The 14,782-nt window shown below is 63.9% G+C and overlaps 2 protein-coding genes across 2 annotated transcripts; one reads left to right on the top strand and one right to left on the bottom strand.

Moving 5' to 3' along the window:
• Window positions 1–71: 71 nt before the first annotated feature.
• On the top strand, window positions 72–3,377 carry LOC309584141 (uncharacterized protein; the record flags this gene model as incomplete). The annotated part of the gene is made up of 4 exons (XM_082300082.1): window positions 72–75; window positions 689–1,102; window positions 2,117–2,641; window positions 2,847–3,377. 3 exons carry the CDS (start codon window positions 72–74, stop codon window positions 2,638–2,640), a joined length of 942 nt encoding a protein of 313 aa, XP_082156208.1. The 3' UTR covers window position 2,641; window positions 2,847–3,377.
• A 278-nt stretch (window positions 3,378–3,655) lies between these two features.
• Window positions 3,656–7,041, bottom strand: ZBTB12 (zinc finger and BTB domain containing 12; the record flags this gene model as incomplete). Its single annotated transcript, XM_082299997.1, has 3 exons — window positions 6,960–7,041; window positions 5,127–6,706; window positions 3,656–5,011 (listed from the first exon to the last, which is right to left on the bottom strand). The coding sequence occupies exon 3, from the start codon at window positions 4,904–4,906 to the stop codon at window positions 3,656–3,658; it is 1,251 nt and encodes a 416-aa protein (XP_082156123.1). The 5' UTR covers window positions 4,907–5,011; window positions 5,127–6,706; window positions 6,960–7,041.
• Between the last annotated feature and the right edge of the window lie 7,741 nt (window positions 7,042–14,782).

Genomic DNA, 14,782 nt, shown 5'->3' with positions numbered 1-14,782 from the left:
AGCGCGCCGCGCGCGCGGTGACGTCACGACGCTGCCGCCCCCCCCGAAAAGGGGGCGTGACCAAGCCTTTTATGGGCAAAGCTCCGCCCACCGCCTCGCGCTTTGTGCTCCCAGCCTTGGCCCCGCCCCCTCGCTTAAGCCACGCCCCTCCGTGGTCAAACCACGCCCCCTCGCTTAAGCCACGCCCACTCTATGCTTAAGCCACGCCCCTCCGTGGTTTTTGGGGGGGGGGCCCGGTTTTTTGGGGGTTCGGGACCCCTCCAAACTCCCCCAAATCGCTGCTTTTTCACCCAAAAACCACCCCCGGCTATAAATAAATAAACACCCGCAGACGCTTTCACCGCTTTTTTTTTTTTTGGCAATTTTCCTTTTTTTTCCTTTAAAATCCTTTTATTACAAAAGAAAAAAAAAAAAAAAATAATAAAAACTTCCAAAAAATCTGCGCTTTTGGGGGGGTCCCACCCCCTCCCTCCCTCCCTCCCTCCCTCCCCCCCCCACCCAAAAAAAGGGTTTCACGTATCACCCCCCCCCCAAAAAAAATCCTTCTCCTCTCTACCCCCTACTCCCCCCCTCCCCCACCCCCAAAAAACACCCAAATTCTTGGCTGCCCCTCCCCCACCCCCCCCAAAAACCTCCCCTCCCCCACACGCTACAGAGACCCCTCCCCCCCCCATCGCTACAACCTAAGGGGGTCCCCGGGGACCCCCCCCCCCCCAAACCTATGGGGGAGGTGGGGGATGGGGCGACGACCCCCCCCCCCCCCCCCAAAATTCGGGGGTCCCCATCCCCCCCCCTTTTGTGTCCCCCCAAAATTGTCCGGGGGGGTCCGTCCTGCTCCTGAGGGGGGGGAGGGGTCACCCCATTGTCCACCAAGGGGACCCCCCAAATCCATGGTGGGGGGGAGGGGGGGGATGGGAGGAGGGGGGGTGGGGAGGGTCCCATCTGCTCCTCCATTTTGGGGTCATTTCCATCGTTTTGGGGGCGTTTCCATCGTTTTGGGGTCGTTTCTATCGTTTTCAGGTCCTTCCCCATCGTTTTGGGGGCGTTTCCATCGTTTTGGGGTCGTTTCCATCACTTTGGGGTCCTTCCCCATCGTTTTGGGGTCATTTCCATCACTTTGGGGTCCTTCGCCATCGTTTTGGGGTCATTTCCATCGTTTTGGGGGCGTTTCCATCGTTTTGGGGTCGTTTCTATCGTTTGCAGGTCCTTCCCCATCGTTTTGGGGGCGTTTCCATCGTTTTGGGGTCGTTTCCATCACTTTGGGGTCCTTCCCCACCGTTTTGGGGTCATTTCCATCACTTTGGGGTCCTTCCCCATCGTTTTGGGGTCATTTCCATCGTTTTGGGGGCGTTTCCATCGTTTTGGGGTCGTTTCTATCGTTTTCAGGTCCTTCCCCATCGTTTCGGGGGCGTTTCCATCGTTTTGGGGTCGTTTCCATCACTTTGGGGTCCTTCCCCATCGTTTTGGGGTAATTTCCATCACTTTGGGGTCATTTCCATCACTTTGGGGTCCTTCCCCACCGTTTTGGGGTCATTTCCATCACTTTGGGGTCATTTCCATCACTTTGGGGTCCTTCCCCACCGTTTTGGGGTCATTTCCATCACTTTGGGGTCTTTTCCATCACTTTGGGGTCCTTCCCCATCGTTTTGGGGTCATTTCCATCGTTTTGGGGTCATTTCCATTGTTTTGGGGTCATTTCCATCACTTCGAGGTCGCTTCCATCGTTTTGGGTCGTTCCCCGTCACTTTGGGGTCGTTTCCATCACTTTGAGGTAATTCCCATCACTTTGGGATTGTTTCTGGGTCCTTCCCCATCGTTTTGGGGTGATTTCCATCGTTTTGGGGTCGTTTCCATCACTTGAGGTCCTTCCCATCACTTCGGGATTTTCAGGGTCCTTCCCCATCACTTTGGGCTCCTTCCCCATCGTTTTGGGGTCGTTTCCATCACTTTGAGGTCGTTCCCATCGTTTTGGGGTCATTCCCCATCACTTTGGGGTCGTTCCCATCATTTTGGGGTTGTTTTCATCACTTTGGGGTTGTTCCCCATCGTTTCGGGGTCGTTCCCATCGCTTTGGGGTCGCTCCCCATCGTTTTGGGGTCATTTCCACCACTTTGAGGTCGTTCCCATCACTTTGGGATCGTTTTGGGGTCGTTCCCCATCACTTCGGGGTCCTTCCCCATCGTTTCAAGGTCCTTCCCCATCGTTTTGGGGTCATTCCCCATCACTTTGGGGTCATTCACCATCATTTCGGGGTCCTTCCCATCGTTTTGGGGTTGTTTTCATCACTTTGGGATCATTCCCTATCAGTTTGGGGTCCTTTCCCATCGTTTCGGGGTCGTTCCCATCACTTTGGGGTCGTTCCCATCACTTTGGGGTCATTCCCACCACTTCGGGGTCCTTCCCCATCGTTTCGGGGTCATTTCCATCACTTTGAGGTCGTTCCCATCACTTTGGGATCATTTCCATCACTTTTGGGTCCTTCTCCATTGTTTCGAGGTCCTTCCCCATCACTTTGGGGTCCTTCCCTGTCGTTTTGGGGTCATTCCCATCACTTTCAGGTCCTTCCCCGTCGTTTTGGGGTCGTTTCCATCACTTTCGGGTCCTTCCCCATCGTTTCAAGATCCTTTTCCACTGTTTTAGGGTCGTTTCCATCACTTTGGGGTCCTTCCCCAATGTTTCGAGGTCCTTCCCCACCATTTTGGGGTTGTTCCCATCACTTTGGGGTCCTTCCCCATCATTTCGGCGCCGTTTCCACCACTTTGGAGTTGTTCCCCATCACTTTGGGGTCATTTCTATAGTTTCGAGGTCCTTCCCCATCGTTTTGGGGTCGTTTCCATCACTTTGAGCTCCTCCCCCACCATTTTGGGGTCATTTCCGTCACTTTGAGGTCCTTCCCCACCATTTTTGGGGTCATTTCCATCACTTTGAGCTCCTCCCCCACCATTTTGGGGTCATTTCCGTCACTTTGAGCTCCTCCCCCACCATTTTGGGGTCCTTCCCCATTGTTTTGAGCTCCTCCCCCACCATTTTGGGGTCCTTCCCCATTGTTTTGAGCTCCTCCCCCACCATTTTGGGGTCCTTCCCCATTGTTTTGAGCTCCTCCCCCACCATTTTGGGGTCACTTCCATCACTTTGAGCTCCTCCCCCACCATTTTGGGGTCATTTCCATCACTTTGAGCTCCTCCCTCACCATTTTGGGGTCATTTCCATCACTTTGAGCTCCTCCCCCACCATTTTGGGGTCATTTCCGTCACTTTGAGCTCCTCCCCCACCATTTCGGGGTCATTTCCATCACTTTGAGCTCCTCCCCCACCATTTCAAGCTCCTCCCCCACCATTTTGGGGTCATTTCCATCACTTTCATGTCCTCCCCCACCATTCCAGACCCCTCCCCTCCTCACTCCACCCCCCCCCACACCTCCACACCCCCACCAACCAACCCCTCCCCCTCCCTTCCACCACCTCCAACCCCACCCGGGCTACCCAAACCCCCTCAGGGGCTCACTCCCCATCCCCCCACCCATCACCCCCTCCCCACAAACCCCCTCCCCTCTCCACCGGGAGAGGACCCAGCTCTCCGAGGGCTCATCCCCCCCACCGCCCCCCTGACCCCGGGGGTCCCCCCTGGGCCACGCCAGGCCCTCCCCCCTCGGCGGTCAGCGCAGCAACACCCCTCCCTCGGCGCCTCCGGCTTCCAGCACGTTCTGCGCCGTGGTTTTGCCGTGCTGCTCCTTGAGGTGGCGGCGGATGGCCGGCTTGTGGGCGAAGCGCACGTCGCAGTAGGAGCAGCGGTAGGGCCGCGCGCCGCTGTGCAGGTTCAGGTGGTCGTGCAGCGTGGATTTCTGCGTGAAGCTCTTGCCGCACACGCCGCAGCCGTGCGACTTCACGCCGCGGTGCACGTTCATGTGCCGGTTCAGGTTGCTGCTGTGGTTGAACTGCTTGCCGCAGCGCGGGCACATGAACACGAAGTGTTGGGCGCGCATGTGGAACACCAGCTTCTCCACGCCCTGGAAGGCTTCGCCGCACTTCCCGCAGCGCGAGGAGGAGGAGGAGGAGAACGACGACGACGACGACGACGAGGAAGACGACGGCGCGCCGGCCGTCGGGGCCGACGAGCTCACGGCGCCCGCGCCGCCCGTCGCTTCCTCGCCGTTGCCGCCTCCGCCGCCGCCGCCGACGCCGGGGAAAATGAGCAACCCCTCGCCCTCGGCGTCCTCGGCCAGGCTGTAACACGCCTTGACCACCCCCAACTGCGGCGGGCACGGAGCCTCCTGGGCTACCACCGCCCCCGCTCCTCCTCCTCCTCCTCCTCCTCCTTGCGCCGCCGCCGCCGCCGTTTCCCCCGCGGCGGCCACCGCCGGCCACCCGCGCGTGCCCCTCCTCCTCCGCGGCGCCGCCGCCGCCACCGCCGCCGGCTCCACCTTGACGATACAAACGTCGGGCGCCGCGTCCTCCTCCTCCTCGTCCTCCTCGTCCTCCTCGGGCTTGGGCAGCGGCGCGGGCACGGCGGCGGCGGGCGGCGGCTGGATGAAGCGCGCCAGGGCGCCGCGGCAGCGCTCCACCACGTGCTCCATCTGCAGGTAGCTGGCGGCCGTCAGGTAGTTGACGAGGTCGCGGCCGGCGAACTCGAGCGCGCCCGTGTAGCACGAGAGCAGCAGGTCGGCCAGCACGCGGGCGCTGTGGGCCAGCGAGACGCGCAGCTCGGCCGCCGGGTTGAGCAGGAACTGGTCGCGCAGGAAGGGCGAGCAGGCGGCCAGGATGACGCGGTGGCCGCGGAAGCGCAGGCTCCGCGCCACGATGGTGACGTCGCAGAAGCGCTCCTCGGCCCGCAGGCGCGTCATGGAGCGCAGCGCCGCCGCCTCGTGGCCCGGCAGCTGGAAACGCAGCACCTCGGCGCACGACGACATGGTGGGAGGGACTGGGAGGGACTGGGAGGGACTGGGAGGGGGGTTAGAGGGGCTGGGAGGGACTGGGAGGGGGGTTAGAGGGGCTGGGAGCGACTGGGAGTGGGACTGGGAGGGACTGGGAGTGGGGTTAGAGGGAGTGGGAGCGACTGGGAGTGGGGTTAGAGGGAGTGGGAGGGACTGGGAGTGGGGTTAGAGGGAGTGGGAGCGACTGGGAGGGGACTGGGAGCGACTGGGAGCGGGGTTAGAGGGGCTGGGAGGGACTGGGAGGGACTGGGAATAGGGTTAGAGGGGCTGGGAGCGACTGGGAGCAACTGGGAGTGAGAGTACAGGGACTGGGAGGCGCTAGGAGGGACTGGGAGGGACTGGGAGTGAGAGTAGAGAGACTGGGAGGGACTGGGAGGGACTGGAAGTGGGGTTAGAGGGACTGGGAGTGACTGGGAGCGGGGTTAGAGGGGCTATGGGGCACTGGGAGGGACTGGGAGTGAGGATAGAGGGACTGGGAGCAACTGGGAGGGCACTGGGAGGCACTGGGAGGGACTGGGAGTGACTGGGAGTGAGAGTAGAGGGACTGGGAGGCACTAGGAGGGACTGGGAGCAACTGGGAGGGCACTGGGAGGGCACTGGGAGTGAGAGTAGAGGGACTGAGAGTGACTGGGAGCGACTGGGAGTGGAAGTAGAGGGACTGGGAGGCACTGGGAGCGACTGGGAGGCACTGGGAGCGACTGGGAGGCACTGGGAGCGGGGTTATGGGGGCTGGGGAGCGCTGGGAGCAACTGGGAGTGGGGTTAGAGGGGCTGGGGGGCGCTGGGAGGGCACTGGGAGGGACTGGGAGCAACTGGGAGGGAGCTTAGAGGGACTGGGAGTGGGGTTATGGGGGCTGGAGAGCACTGGGAGGCACTGGGAGCAGGTTTATGGGGGCTGGAAGGCACTGGGAGGGCACTGGGATGGACTGGGATGGACTGGGAGTGGGATTATGGGGGCTGAGGGGCGCTGGGAGGGACTGGGAGCAACTGGGAGTGGGATTAGAGAGAGTGGAGGGAACTGGGAGGGACTGGGAGTGAGGGTAGAGGGGCTGGAAAGCACTGGGAGGGCACTGGGAGGGCACTGGGAGGGCACTGGGAAGGCACTGGGAGTGAGACTAGAGAGACTGGGAGGCGCTGGGAGAGACTGGGAGTGGACTAGGAGCAACTGGGAGTGGGGTTATGGGGGCTGGAGGGCACTGGGAGGGACTGGAAGCGTACTGGGAGGGACTGGGAGTGAGAGTAGAGAGACTGGGAGCAACTGGGAGGCACTGGGAAGGCAGACGTGGGGACTGGCGGGCACTGGGAGGGACTGGGAGCGGGGACACGGGTACTGGGAGTGACGGGAAGAGGGACTGGGAGGCACTGGGAGGGAGCGCTGGGAACACTGAGAGGGTCACCAGCAGGACTGGGAGCACTGGGAGGGGTCACTGGGAGCACTGGGAGGGTCACCAGCAGGACTGGGAGCACTGGGAGCCCGGGGGGGGGTTATTGGGAGTTACTGGGAGCACTGGGAGGGGTCACTGGGAGCACTGGGAGCCCAGGGGGGGCGCTCCTGGGAGTTACTGGGAGCACTGGGAGGGGTCACTGGGAGCACTGGGAGCCCGGGGGGGGTTATTGGGAGCACTGGGAGGGTTACTGGGAGTTACTGGGAGCACTGGGAGGGGTCACTGGGAGCACTGGGAGCCCAGGGGGGGCGTTACTGGGCGTTACTGGGAGCACTGGTGAGGGGGTGTGAGGGTGGGGGTGGGGCTCTCCGGGAGTCACGTGGCTGCACCTGCTGGGAGGGGGGGGGGAGGGGGGGGGAGACAAGGCCGCGCTGTGACGTCACCGCGCGCGCCCCCCCCCGTCCCGCGCGCGCTCTCCCGCCGCCATTACCGCCCCCCCCCCTCCCCTCCCGCCTCCCCCGCGCCCCCCGATTGGTCCCGCCGGGAGCCCCCCCCCTCCCCCCCCATCCCCCTTGGCCTCTCCCCGCCCCCCCCGGGCCCCTCCCGGGCCCCTCCCGGGCCTCCCCTCCCCCTCCCCGCCGTTACCGCGGGCAGCGCCGGGCCTGGGCCTGGGGGCGGCACGGGCAGCGGACAGGGCCGGGGGGGGGGGGAGCGAGGGGCGCGCGCGGGGCATTGTGGGATACAGGCGGACCCGGCCGCAGACCACCCACACCCCCCTCCCCTCACGGCACCGCGGGGCATTGTGGGATACAGGCGGACCCGGCCGCAGACCACCCACACCCCCCTCCCCTCACAGCACCGCGGGGCATTGTGGGATACAGGCGGACCCGGCCGCAGACCACCCACACCCCCCCCCTCCCCTCACAGCACCGCGGGGCATTGTGGGATACAGGCGGACCCCCGGCAGGGAGCGCGCGGTGACGTCATCGGCGAGCGACGGCGTTGCCATGGTGACGGACGGGGGAGGGCCCGAAAGCGCCGCAAATTAAGAAAAACACCCGCAGAAAAAGGGCGGAATGTCGCCGATAAATCGCTGCTATCGCCGATAAATCGCTGCTATCGCCGCCCCCTCAGGCGGGCCGAGATCGCGCGGGGCTCAGCGGGTGCCCCCCCGCCCCTCGGCCCCCCCCGGTGTCGCCGCTGTCGCCGCTGTCGCGGGGGGCGGGGCCTTGTCGCTGTCGCCGCTGTCGCCGCTGTCGCCGCTGTCGCCGCTGTCGCCGCCGGGCCAGGCGGGCAGGGGCGGCCACGGGGCCAGGGGGAGCCCCGGGGGGGGGAGGGGCTCGGCCCGGGGGGGGCCCGGCGGGGCCTGGGGGGGGGAGGGGCGGCGGCGTTCGGCCATGGCTGGGGGGGAGGGGAGGGAGAACCAGTGAGCACCAGTGAGCACCAGTGAGAACCAGTGACCCCCCCAGTGAGCACCAGTGAGAACCAGTGAGCACCAGTGAGAACCAGTGACTCCCCCAGTGAGAACCAGTGAGAACCCAGTGAGCACCAGTGAGAACCAGTGACTCCCCCAGTGAGCACCAGTGAGAACCAGTGAGAACCCAGTGAGCACCAGTGAGAACCCAGTGAGCACCAGTGAGAACCCAGTGAGAACCAGTGACCCCCCCAGTGAGCACCAGTGAGAACCAGTGAGAACCAGTGAGAACCCAGTGAGCACCCAGTGAGCACCAGTGAGCACCAGTGAGAACCCAGTGAGCACCCAGTGAGAACCCAGTGAGAACCCAGTGAGCACCCAGTGAGCACCCAGTGAGCACCCAGTGAGCACCAGTGAGCACCAGTGAGAACCCAGTGAGCACCCAGTGAGCACCCAGTGAGAACCCAGTGAGAACCCAGTGAGCACCCAGTGAGAACCCAGTGAGAACCCAGTGAGCACCCAGTGAGCACCCAGTGAGAACCCAGTGAGAACCAGTGAGCACCCAGTGAGAACCCAGTGAGAACCCAGTGAGCACCCAGTGAGCACCCAGTGAGCACCCAGTGAGAACCAGTGAGAACCAGTGAGAACCAGTGAGCACCCAGTGAGCACCCAGTGAGCACCCAGTGAGAACCAGTGAGCACCAGTGAGCACCAGTGAGAACCAGTGAGCACCAGTGAGAACCCAGTGAGAACCAGTGAGAACCAGTGACCCCCCCAGTGAGCACCAGTGAGAACCAGTGAGAACCAGTGAGAACCCAGTGAGCACCAGTGAGAACCCAGTGAGAACCAGTGAGAACCAGTGAGCACCAGTGAGAACCCAGTGAGAACCCAGTGAGAACCAGTGAGAACCCAGTGAGCACCAGTGAGCACCAGTGAGAACCCAGTGAGAACCCAGTGAGAACCAGTGAGCACCAGTGAGAACCAGTGAGCACCCAGTGAGCACCAGTGAGCACCAGTGACCCCCCCCAGTGAGAACCAGTGAGCCTCCCAGTCCCCTCCCAGTCCCTCCCAGTTTGCTCCCAGTGCCCCCCAGTCCCTCCCAGTTTGCCCCCCAGTCCCCCCAGTGCCTCCCAGCACCCCTGCTGTCCTCCCAGTGCTCTCCCAGTGCCCCCCAGTCCCTCCCAGTTTGCTCCCAGTGCCCCCCAGATTGCTCCCAGTGCCCCCCAATCCCTCCCAGTTCACTCCCAGTGCCCCCCAGTCCCCCCCAGTGCCTCCCAGTTTGCTCCCAGTCCCTCCAAGTCCTCCCAGTGCCCCCCCCAGTACCCCACAGTTCGCTCCCAGTGCCCCCCAGTTCGCTCCCAGTGCCTCCCAGCACCCCCCCAGTCCCTCCCAGTCCCCCCCAGTTCGCTCCCAGTGCCCCCCAGTTCGCTCCCAGTTTGCTCCCAGTGCCTCCCAGTGCCCTCCCAGTGCCCCCCAGTTCACTCCCAGTGCCCCCCAGTTCACTCCCAGTGCCTCCCAGCACCCCGCCAGTCCTCCCAGTGCTCTCCCAGTACCCCCCCGTCCTTCCCAGTTCGCTCCCAGTGCCCCCCAGTCCCCCCAGTGCCTCCCAGTGCCCCCCAGTTTGCTCCCAGTGCCCCCCAGTCCCTCCCAGTTTGCTCCCAGTGCCTCCCAGTTTGCTCCCAGTGCCCTCGAGTTCCCCCCAGTCCCTCCCAGTGCCCTCCAGTCCTCCCCAGTGCCCCCCCAGTTTGCTCCCAGTGCTTCCTACTCCCTCCCAGTCCTCCCCAGTACACCCCAGTCCCTCCCAGTTTGCTCCCAGTGCCCCCCAGTTTGCTCCCAGTGCCCCCCAGTTTGCTCCCAGTCCCCCCCAGTGCCCCCCCAGTCCCTCCCAGTACCTCCCCAGTTCCTCCCAGTCCCTCCCAGTGCCCCCCAGTTTGCTCCCAGTCTCCCCCAGTGCCTCCAGCGACCCCCCAGTCCCTCCCAGTACCTCCCCAGTTCTTCCCAGTCCCTCCCAGTACCCCCCAGTTTGCTCCCAGTCCCCCCCCAGTACCTGGCAGCGCTGCCTGGTCCCTCCTGCACCGCACTGGGAGGGCACTGGGGGAGCACTGGGAGGGCACTGGGAGCACTGGGAGGGGCCCCCCCGTCCCTTAAAGCCTCCGGGGGGGGTGGGGGGAGGGGCCGTGACTCAGTTCCCGGCATTCCCTGCGCGGGGGGGGGGGGAGAAGTTTTGGGGACCCCCCCGGGACCCCCCCGGGAATCCCAAATTTGGGAGGGTCCCGGCCTCGGAACCGGCCATACTGGGAGCACTGGGAGCACTGGTTTGGGGTTTGGAGGGGAGGCGGGGCCATACTGGGAGCACTGGGAGCACTGGTTTGGGGTTTGGAGGGGAGGCGGGGCCGTACTGGGAGCACTGGTTTGGGGTTAGGGGGGGAGGCGGGGCCGTACTGGGAGCACTGGTTTGGGGTTTGGAGGGGAGGCGGGGCCGTACTGGGAGCACTGGTTTGGGGTTTGGAGGGGAGGCGGGGCCGTACTGGGAGCACTGGGAGCACTGGTTTGGGGTTTGGAGGGGAGGCGGGGCCGTACTGGGAGCACTGGTTTGGGGTTTGGAGGGGAGGCGGGGCCGTACTGGGAGCACTGGTTTGGGGTTAGGGGGGGAGGCGGGGCCGTACTGGGAGCACTGGGAGCACTGGTTTGGGGTTTGGAGGGGAGGCGGGGCCATACTGGGAGCACTGGTTTGGGGTTAGGGGGGGAGGCGGGGCCGTACTGGGAGCACTGGGAGCACTGGTTTGGGGTTTGGAGGGGAGGCGGGGCCATACTGGGAGCACTGGTTTGGGGTTAGGAGGGGAGGCGGGGCCGTACTGGGAGCACTGGTTTGGGGGGGAGGGGGGGAGGGGCTGGGGTGGGGCCGAGAGTGCCCCCAGTGTCCCCAGTATCCCCCCAGTATCCCCCAGTGTCCTCAGTGTCCCCCAGTGCCCCCAGTATCCCCCAGTGCCCCCCCAGTGTCCCCATTTCATTCCCAGTGTCTCCATCCCAGTTGTCCCAGTTGTCGTCCCCAGTGTCCCCAGTCCCCCCAGTGTCCCCATCCCATTCCCAGTTGTCCCCGTTTCATCCCCAGTGTCCCCAGTGTCCCCATCCCAGTGTCCCCAGTGCCCCCAGTGTCCCCATCCCAGTGCCCCCAGTGTCCCCAGCCCAGTCCCCCCAGTTGTCCCCAGTGCCCCCAGTTGTCCCGTGTCCCCATTCCATTCCCAGTTGTCCCCATTCCATTCCCAGTGTCCCCAGTGTGCCCATCCAGTCCCCCCAGTGTCCCCCCAGTGTCCCCATTCCATTCCCAGTTACCCCCAGTGTCCCCAGTGCCCCCAGTGTCCCCATTCCATTCCCAGTGTCCCCAGTGCCCCCATTCCCAGTTGTCCCCAGCCCAGTGTCCCCATTCCATTCCCAGTTGTCCCCATTTCATTCCCAGTGTCCCCATCCCAGTCCCCCCAGTGTCCCCATTCCATTCCCAGTTGCCCCCAGTGTCCTCATTTCATTCCCAGTGTCCCCATCCCAGTGTCCCCAGTCCCCCAGTTGTCCCCAGTGCCCCCAGTTGTCCCCAGTGTCCCCATTCCATTCCCAGTTGTCCCCATTCCATTCCCAGTTGTCCCCAGTGTCCCCATCCCAGTTGTCCCCATTCCATTCCCAGTTGTCCCCAGTGTGCCCATCCCAGTCCTCCCAGTGTCCCCCCAGTGTCCCCATCCCAGTGTCCCCATTCCATTCCCAGTGTCCCCATCCCAGTGTCCCCAGTGTCCCCAGCCCAGTGCCCCCAGTCCCCCCAGTGTCCCCAGTGCCCCCAGTGTCCCCATTCCATTCCCAGTGCCCCCAGTGCCCCCATCCCAGTCCCCCCAGTGTCCCCGTTCCATTCCCAGTGCCCCCAGTGCCCCCATCCCAGTCCCCCCAGTGCCCCCATCCCACTCCCAGTTGTCCCCAGTCCCCCCCAGTGCCAGGACCAGCGGCGGCGCCGGATCCGAATCCGAGACTTTTATTTGGGATCTCTTGGGATCCTTCGGGATCCGTTGGGAGCCCGGGACCCCTCCCCTCCCCCCCCCCTTTATTTCCGGCACCCCCCGCACCCATCCCCCGCCCCGGATCCCTGGGAATATCCCGGAGCGGATCCCGGAGCGGATCCCTGGGAAGATCCGGGAGCGGATCCCGGAGTGGATCCCTGGGAGTATCCGGGAGCGGATCCCGGAGCAGATCCCGGAGTGGATCCCTGGGAATATCCGGGAGCGGATCCCGGGGCGGATCCCGGAGCAGATCCCGGAGCGGATCCCTGGGAATATCCGGGAGCGGATCCCGGAGCGGATCCCTGGGAATATCCGGGAGCGGATCCCGGGGCGGATCCCGGAGCGGATCCCTGGGAATATCCGGGAGCAGATCCCGGGGCGGATCCCGGCCCGCGGCGGATCGGGAAGCGCCCCCCGATGCGGGCGGGGTCGCGCAGCCCCGGCACGAAGGGGATCCCGGGGTTCTTGTAGCCGGGGCGCTGCCGGAGCCCGGGGGATCCCGAAATCCCCCCGTAGGATCCCGAAATCCCCCCGGGGGATCCCGAACCGCCTCCATAGGATCCCAACCCTCCGTAGGATCCTGAACCGCCTCCGTAGGATCCTGAACCACCTCCATAGGATCCTGAACCACCCCCATAAGATCCCAACCCTCCATAGGATCCCGAACCGCCTCCGTAGGATCCCGAACCGCCCCCGGGGGATCCCGAACTGCCCCCGTAGGATCCCAACCCTCCATAGGATCCCGAACCGCCTCCATAGGATCCTGATCCCCCTCCATAGGATCCCGAACCGCCCCCGGGGGATCCCGAACCGCTTCCGTAGGATCCCAACCCTCCATAGGATCCTGAACCACCCCCATAAGATCCCGAACCTCCATAGGATCCCGGTCTGCCCCCGTAGGATCCTGATCCCCCTCCATAGGATCCCAACCCTCCATAGGATCCCGAACCACCCCCGGGGGATCCCGAACCCCCTCCATAGGATCCCAACCCTCCATAGGATCCCGGTCTGCCCCCGTAGGATCCTGACCCTCCATGGGATCCTGATCCCCCTCCGTAGGATCCCGAACTTCCAGAGGATCCTGGACCCCCTCCATAGGATCCCGAACTACCCCCGTAGGATCCTGAATCTCCATAGGATCCCAACCCTCCATAGGATCCCGAACCACCCCCATAAGATCCCAACCCTCCGTAGGATCCCGGTCTGCCTCCGTAGGATCCTGACCCTCCATGGGATCCTGATCCCCCTCCGTAGGATCCCGAACTGCCCCCGTAGGATCCCAACCCTCCGTAGGATCCCGAACCCCCCCCGGGGGATCCCGAACCCCCTCCATGGGATCCCGAACCACCCCCATAAGATCCCGACCCTCCATGGGATCCCGAACCTCCATAGGATCCCGGTCTGCCCCCATAGGATCCTGAACTACTCCCATAGGATCCAGACCCTCCAGAGGATCCTGGACCCCCTCCGTAGGATCCCGAACCCCCTCCGTAGGATCCCGAACTTCCGTAGGATCCCGAACTTCCGTAGGATCCCGCATCATCCCCGTAGGATCCCGAGGATCCCCCGTAGGAATCCAGGCCCCCGTAGGAGCCGGATCCGCCTCCCCCTTGGGATCCACTTCCCGCTCCCTGGGATCCAGATCCGGATCCGGGTTTGCCCGATCCCGATCCAGGTCTGCCTGATCCGGATCCAATTCCCCCTTGGGATCCAGGTTTGCCCAGTCCGGATCCGGATCCAGATCCAGGTTTGCCTGATCCCAATCCGGATCCAGATCCGGGTCTGCCCGATCCCGATCCAGATCCAGATCCGGGTCTGCCCGATCCCGATCCAGATCCAGATCCAGGTTTGCCCGATCCCAATCCAATTCCCCCTTGGGATCCAGGTCTGCCTGATCCGGATCCAGATCCAGACCCGGGTCTTCCAGATCCTGATCCAGATCCGGATCCAGATCCAGACCCGGGTCTTCCAGATCCTGATCCAGATCCGGATCCAGGCCTGCCCGATCCGGATCCGTAGGACCCTGAGCTGGATCCCAATCCGTAGGACCCTGATCCGCCTCCGTACGATCCCGAATTCCCAGGGGATCCTGATCCATAGGATCCTGATCCGCCTCCGTAGGATCCCGAATTCCCGTAGGATCCTGAATTCCCAGGGGATCCTGATCCGTAGGACCCCGATCCGCCTCCGTACGATCCCGAATTCCCAGGGGATCCCGAATTCCCGTAGGACCCCGATCCGTAGGATCCCGATCCGTAGGATCCCGATCCGCCTCCGTACGATCCTGAATTCCCGTAGGACCCCGAATTCCCATAGGATCCCGATCCATAGGATCCTGATCCGCCTCCGTAGGATCCCGAATTCCCAGGGGATCCCGATCCGTAGGACCCCGATCCGCCTCCGTAGGAGCCCGAATTCCCGTAGGACCCCGAATTCCCGGGAGATCCCGAATTTCCAGAGGATCCTGATCCGTAGGACCCCGATCCGCCTCCGTAGGAGCCCGAATTCCCGTAGGATCCCGATCCGTAGGATCCCGAATTTCCAGAGGATCCTGATCCGTAGGATCCCGAATTTCCAGAGGATCCCTTTCCATAGGATCCTGATCCGCCTCCGTAGGATCCCGAATTCCCGGCGGATCCCAGCTGGGGGCTCAGGAATCCGGGGGGATCCTTGCAGGGATCGACCCCGGCCGTGAGCGGGGCCAGCGCGGGGCCGGAGCCGGAGCCGGGGGAGCCGCAGAGCCCGGAGGCGGCTGGGGGGGAGGGGAGGGGTCAGGGGGCGCCCAGTTCAGCCCAGTTCAGCCCAGTTCAGCCCAGTCCCTCCCACTTCCCATCCCAGTTCAGCCCAGTTCCCATCTCGGTTCAGCCCAGTTTATCCCAGGTCAACCCAGTTCCCATCCCAGTTTGTCCCAGCTCATCCCGGTTCCCATCTCGGTTCATCCCAGCTTATCCCAGTTCAGCCCGGTTCAGCCCAGTTCCCATGTTGGTTCATCCCAGTTTGTCCCAGCTCATCCCGGTT

This window comes from Coloeus monedula (assembly GCF_965178545.1).
Source record: "Coloeus monedula genome assembly, chromosome: 36".
Taxonomy (NCBI): domain Eukaryota; kingdom Metazoa; phylum Chordata; class Aves; order Passeriformes; family Corvidae; genus Coloeus; species Coloeus monedula.
The sequence above is the reverse complement of the archived record's forward strand: the minus strand, read 5'-3'. Positions and strand labels throughout refer to the sequence as shown.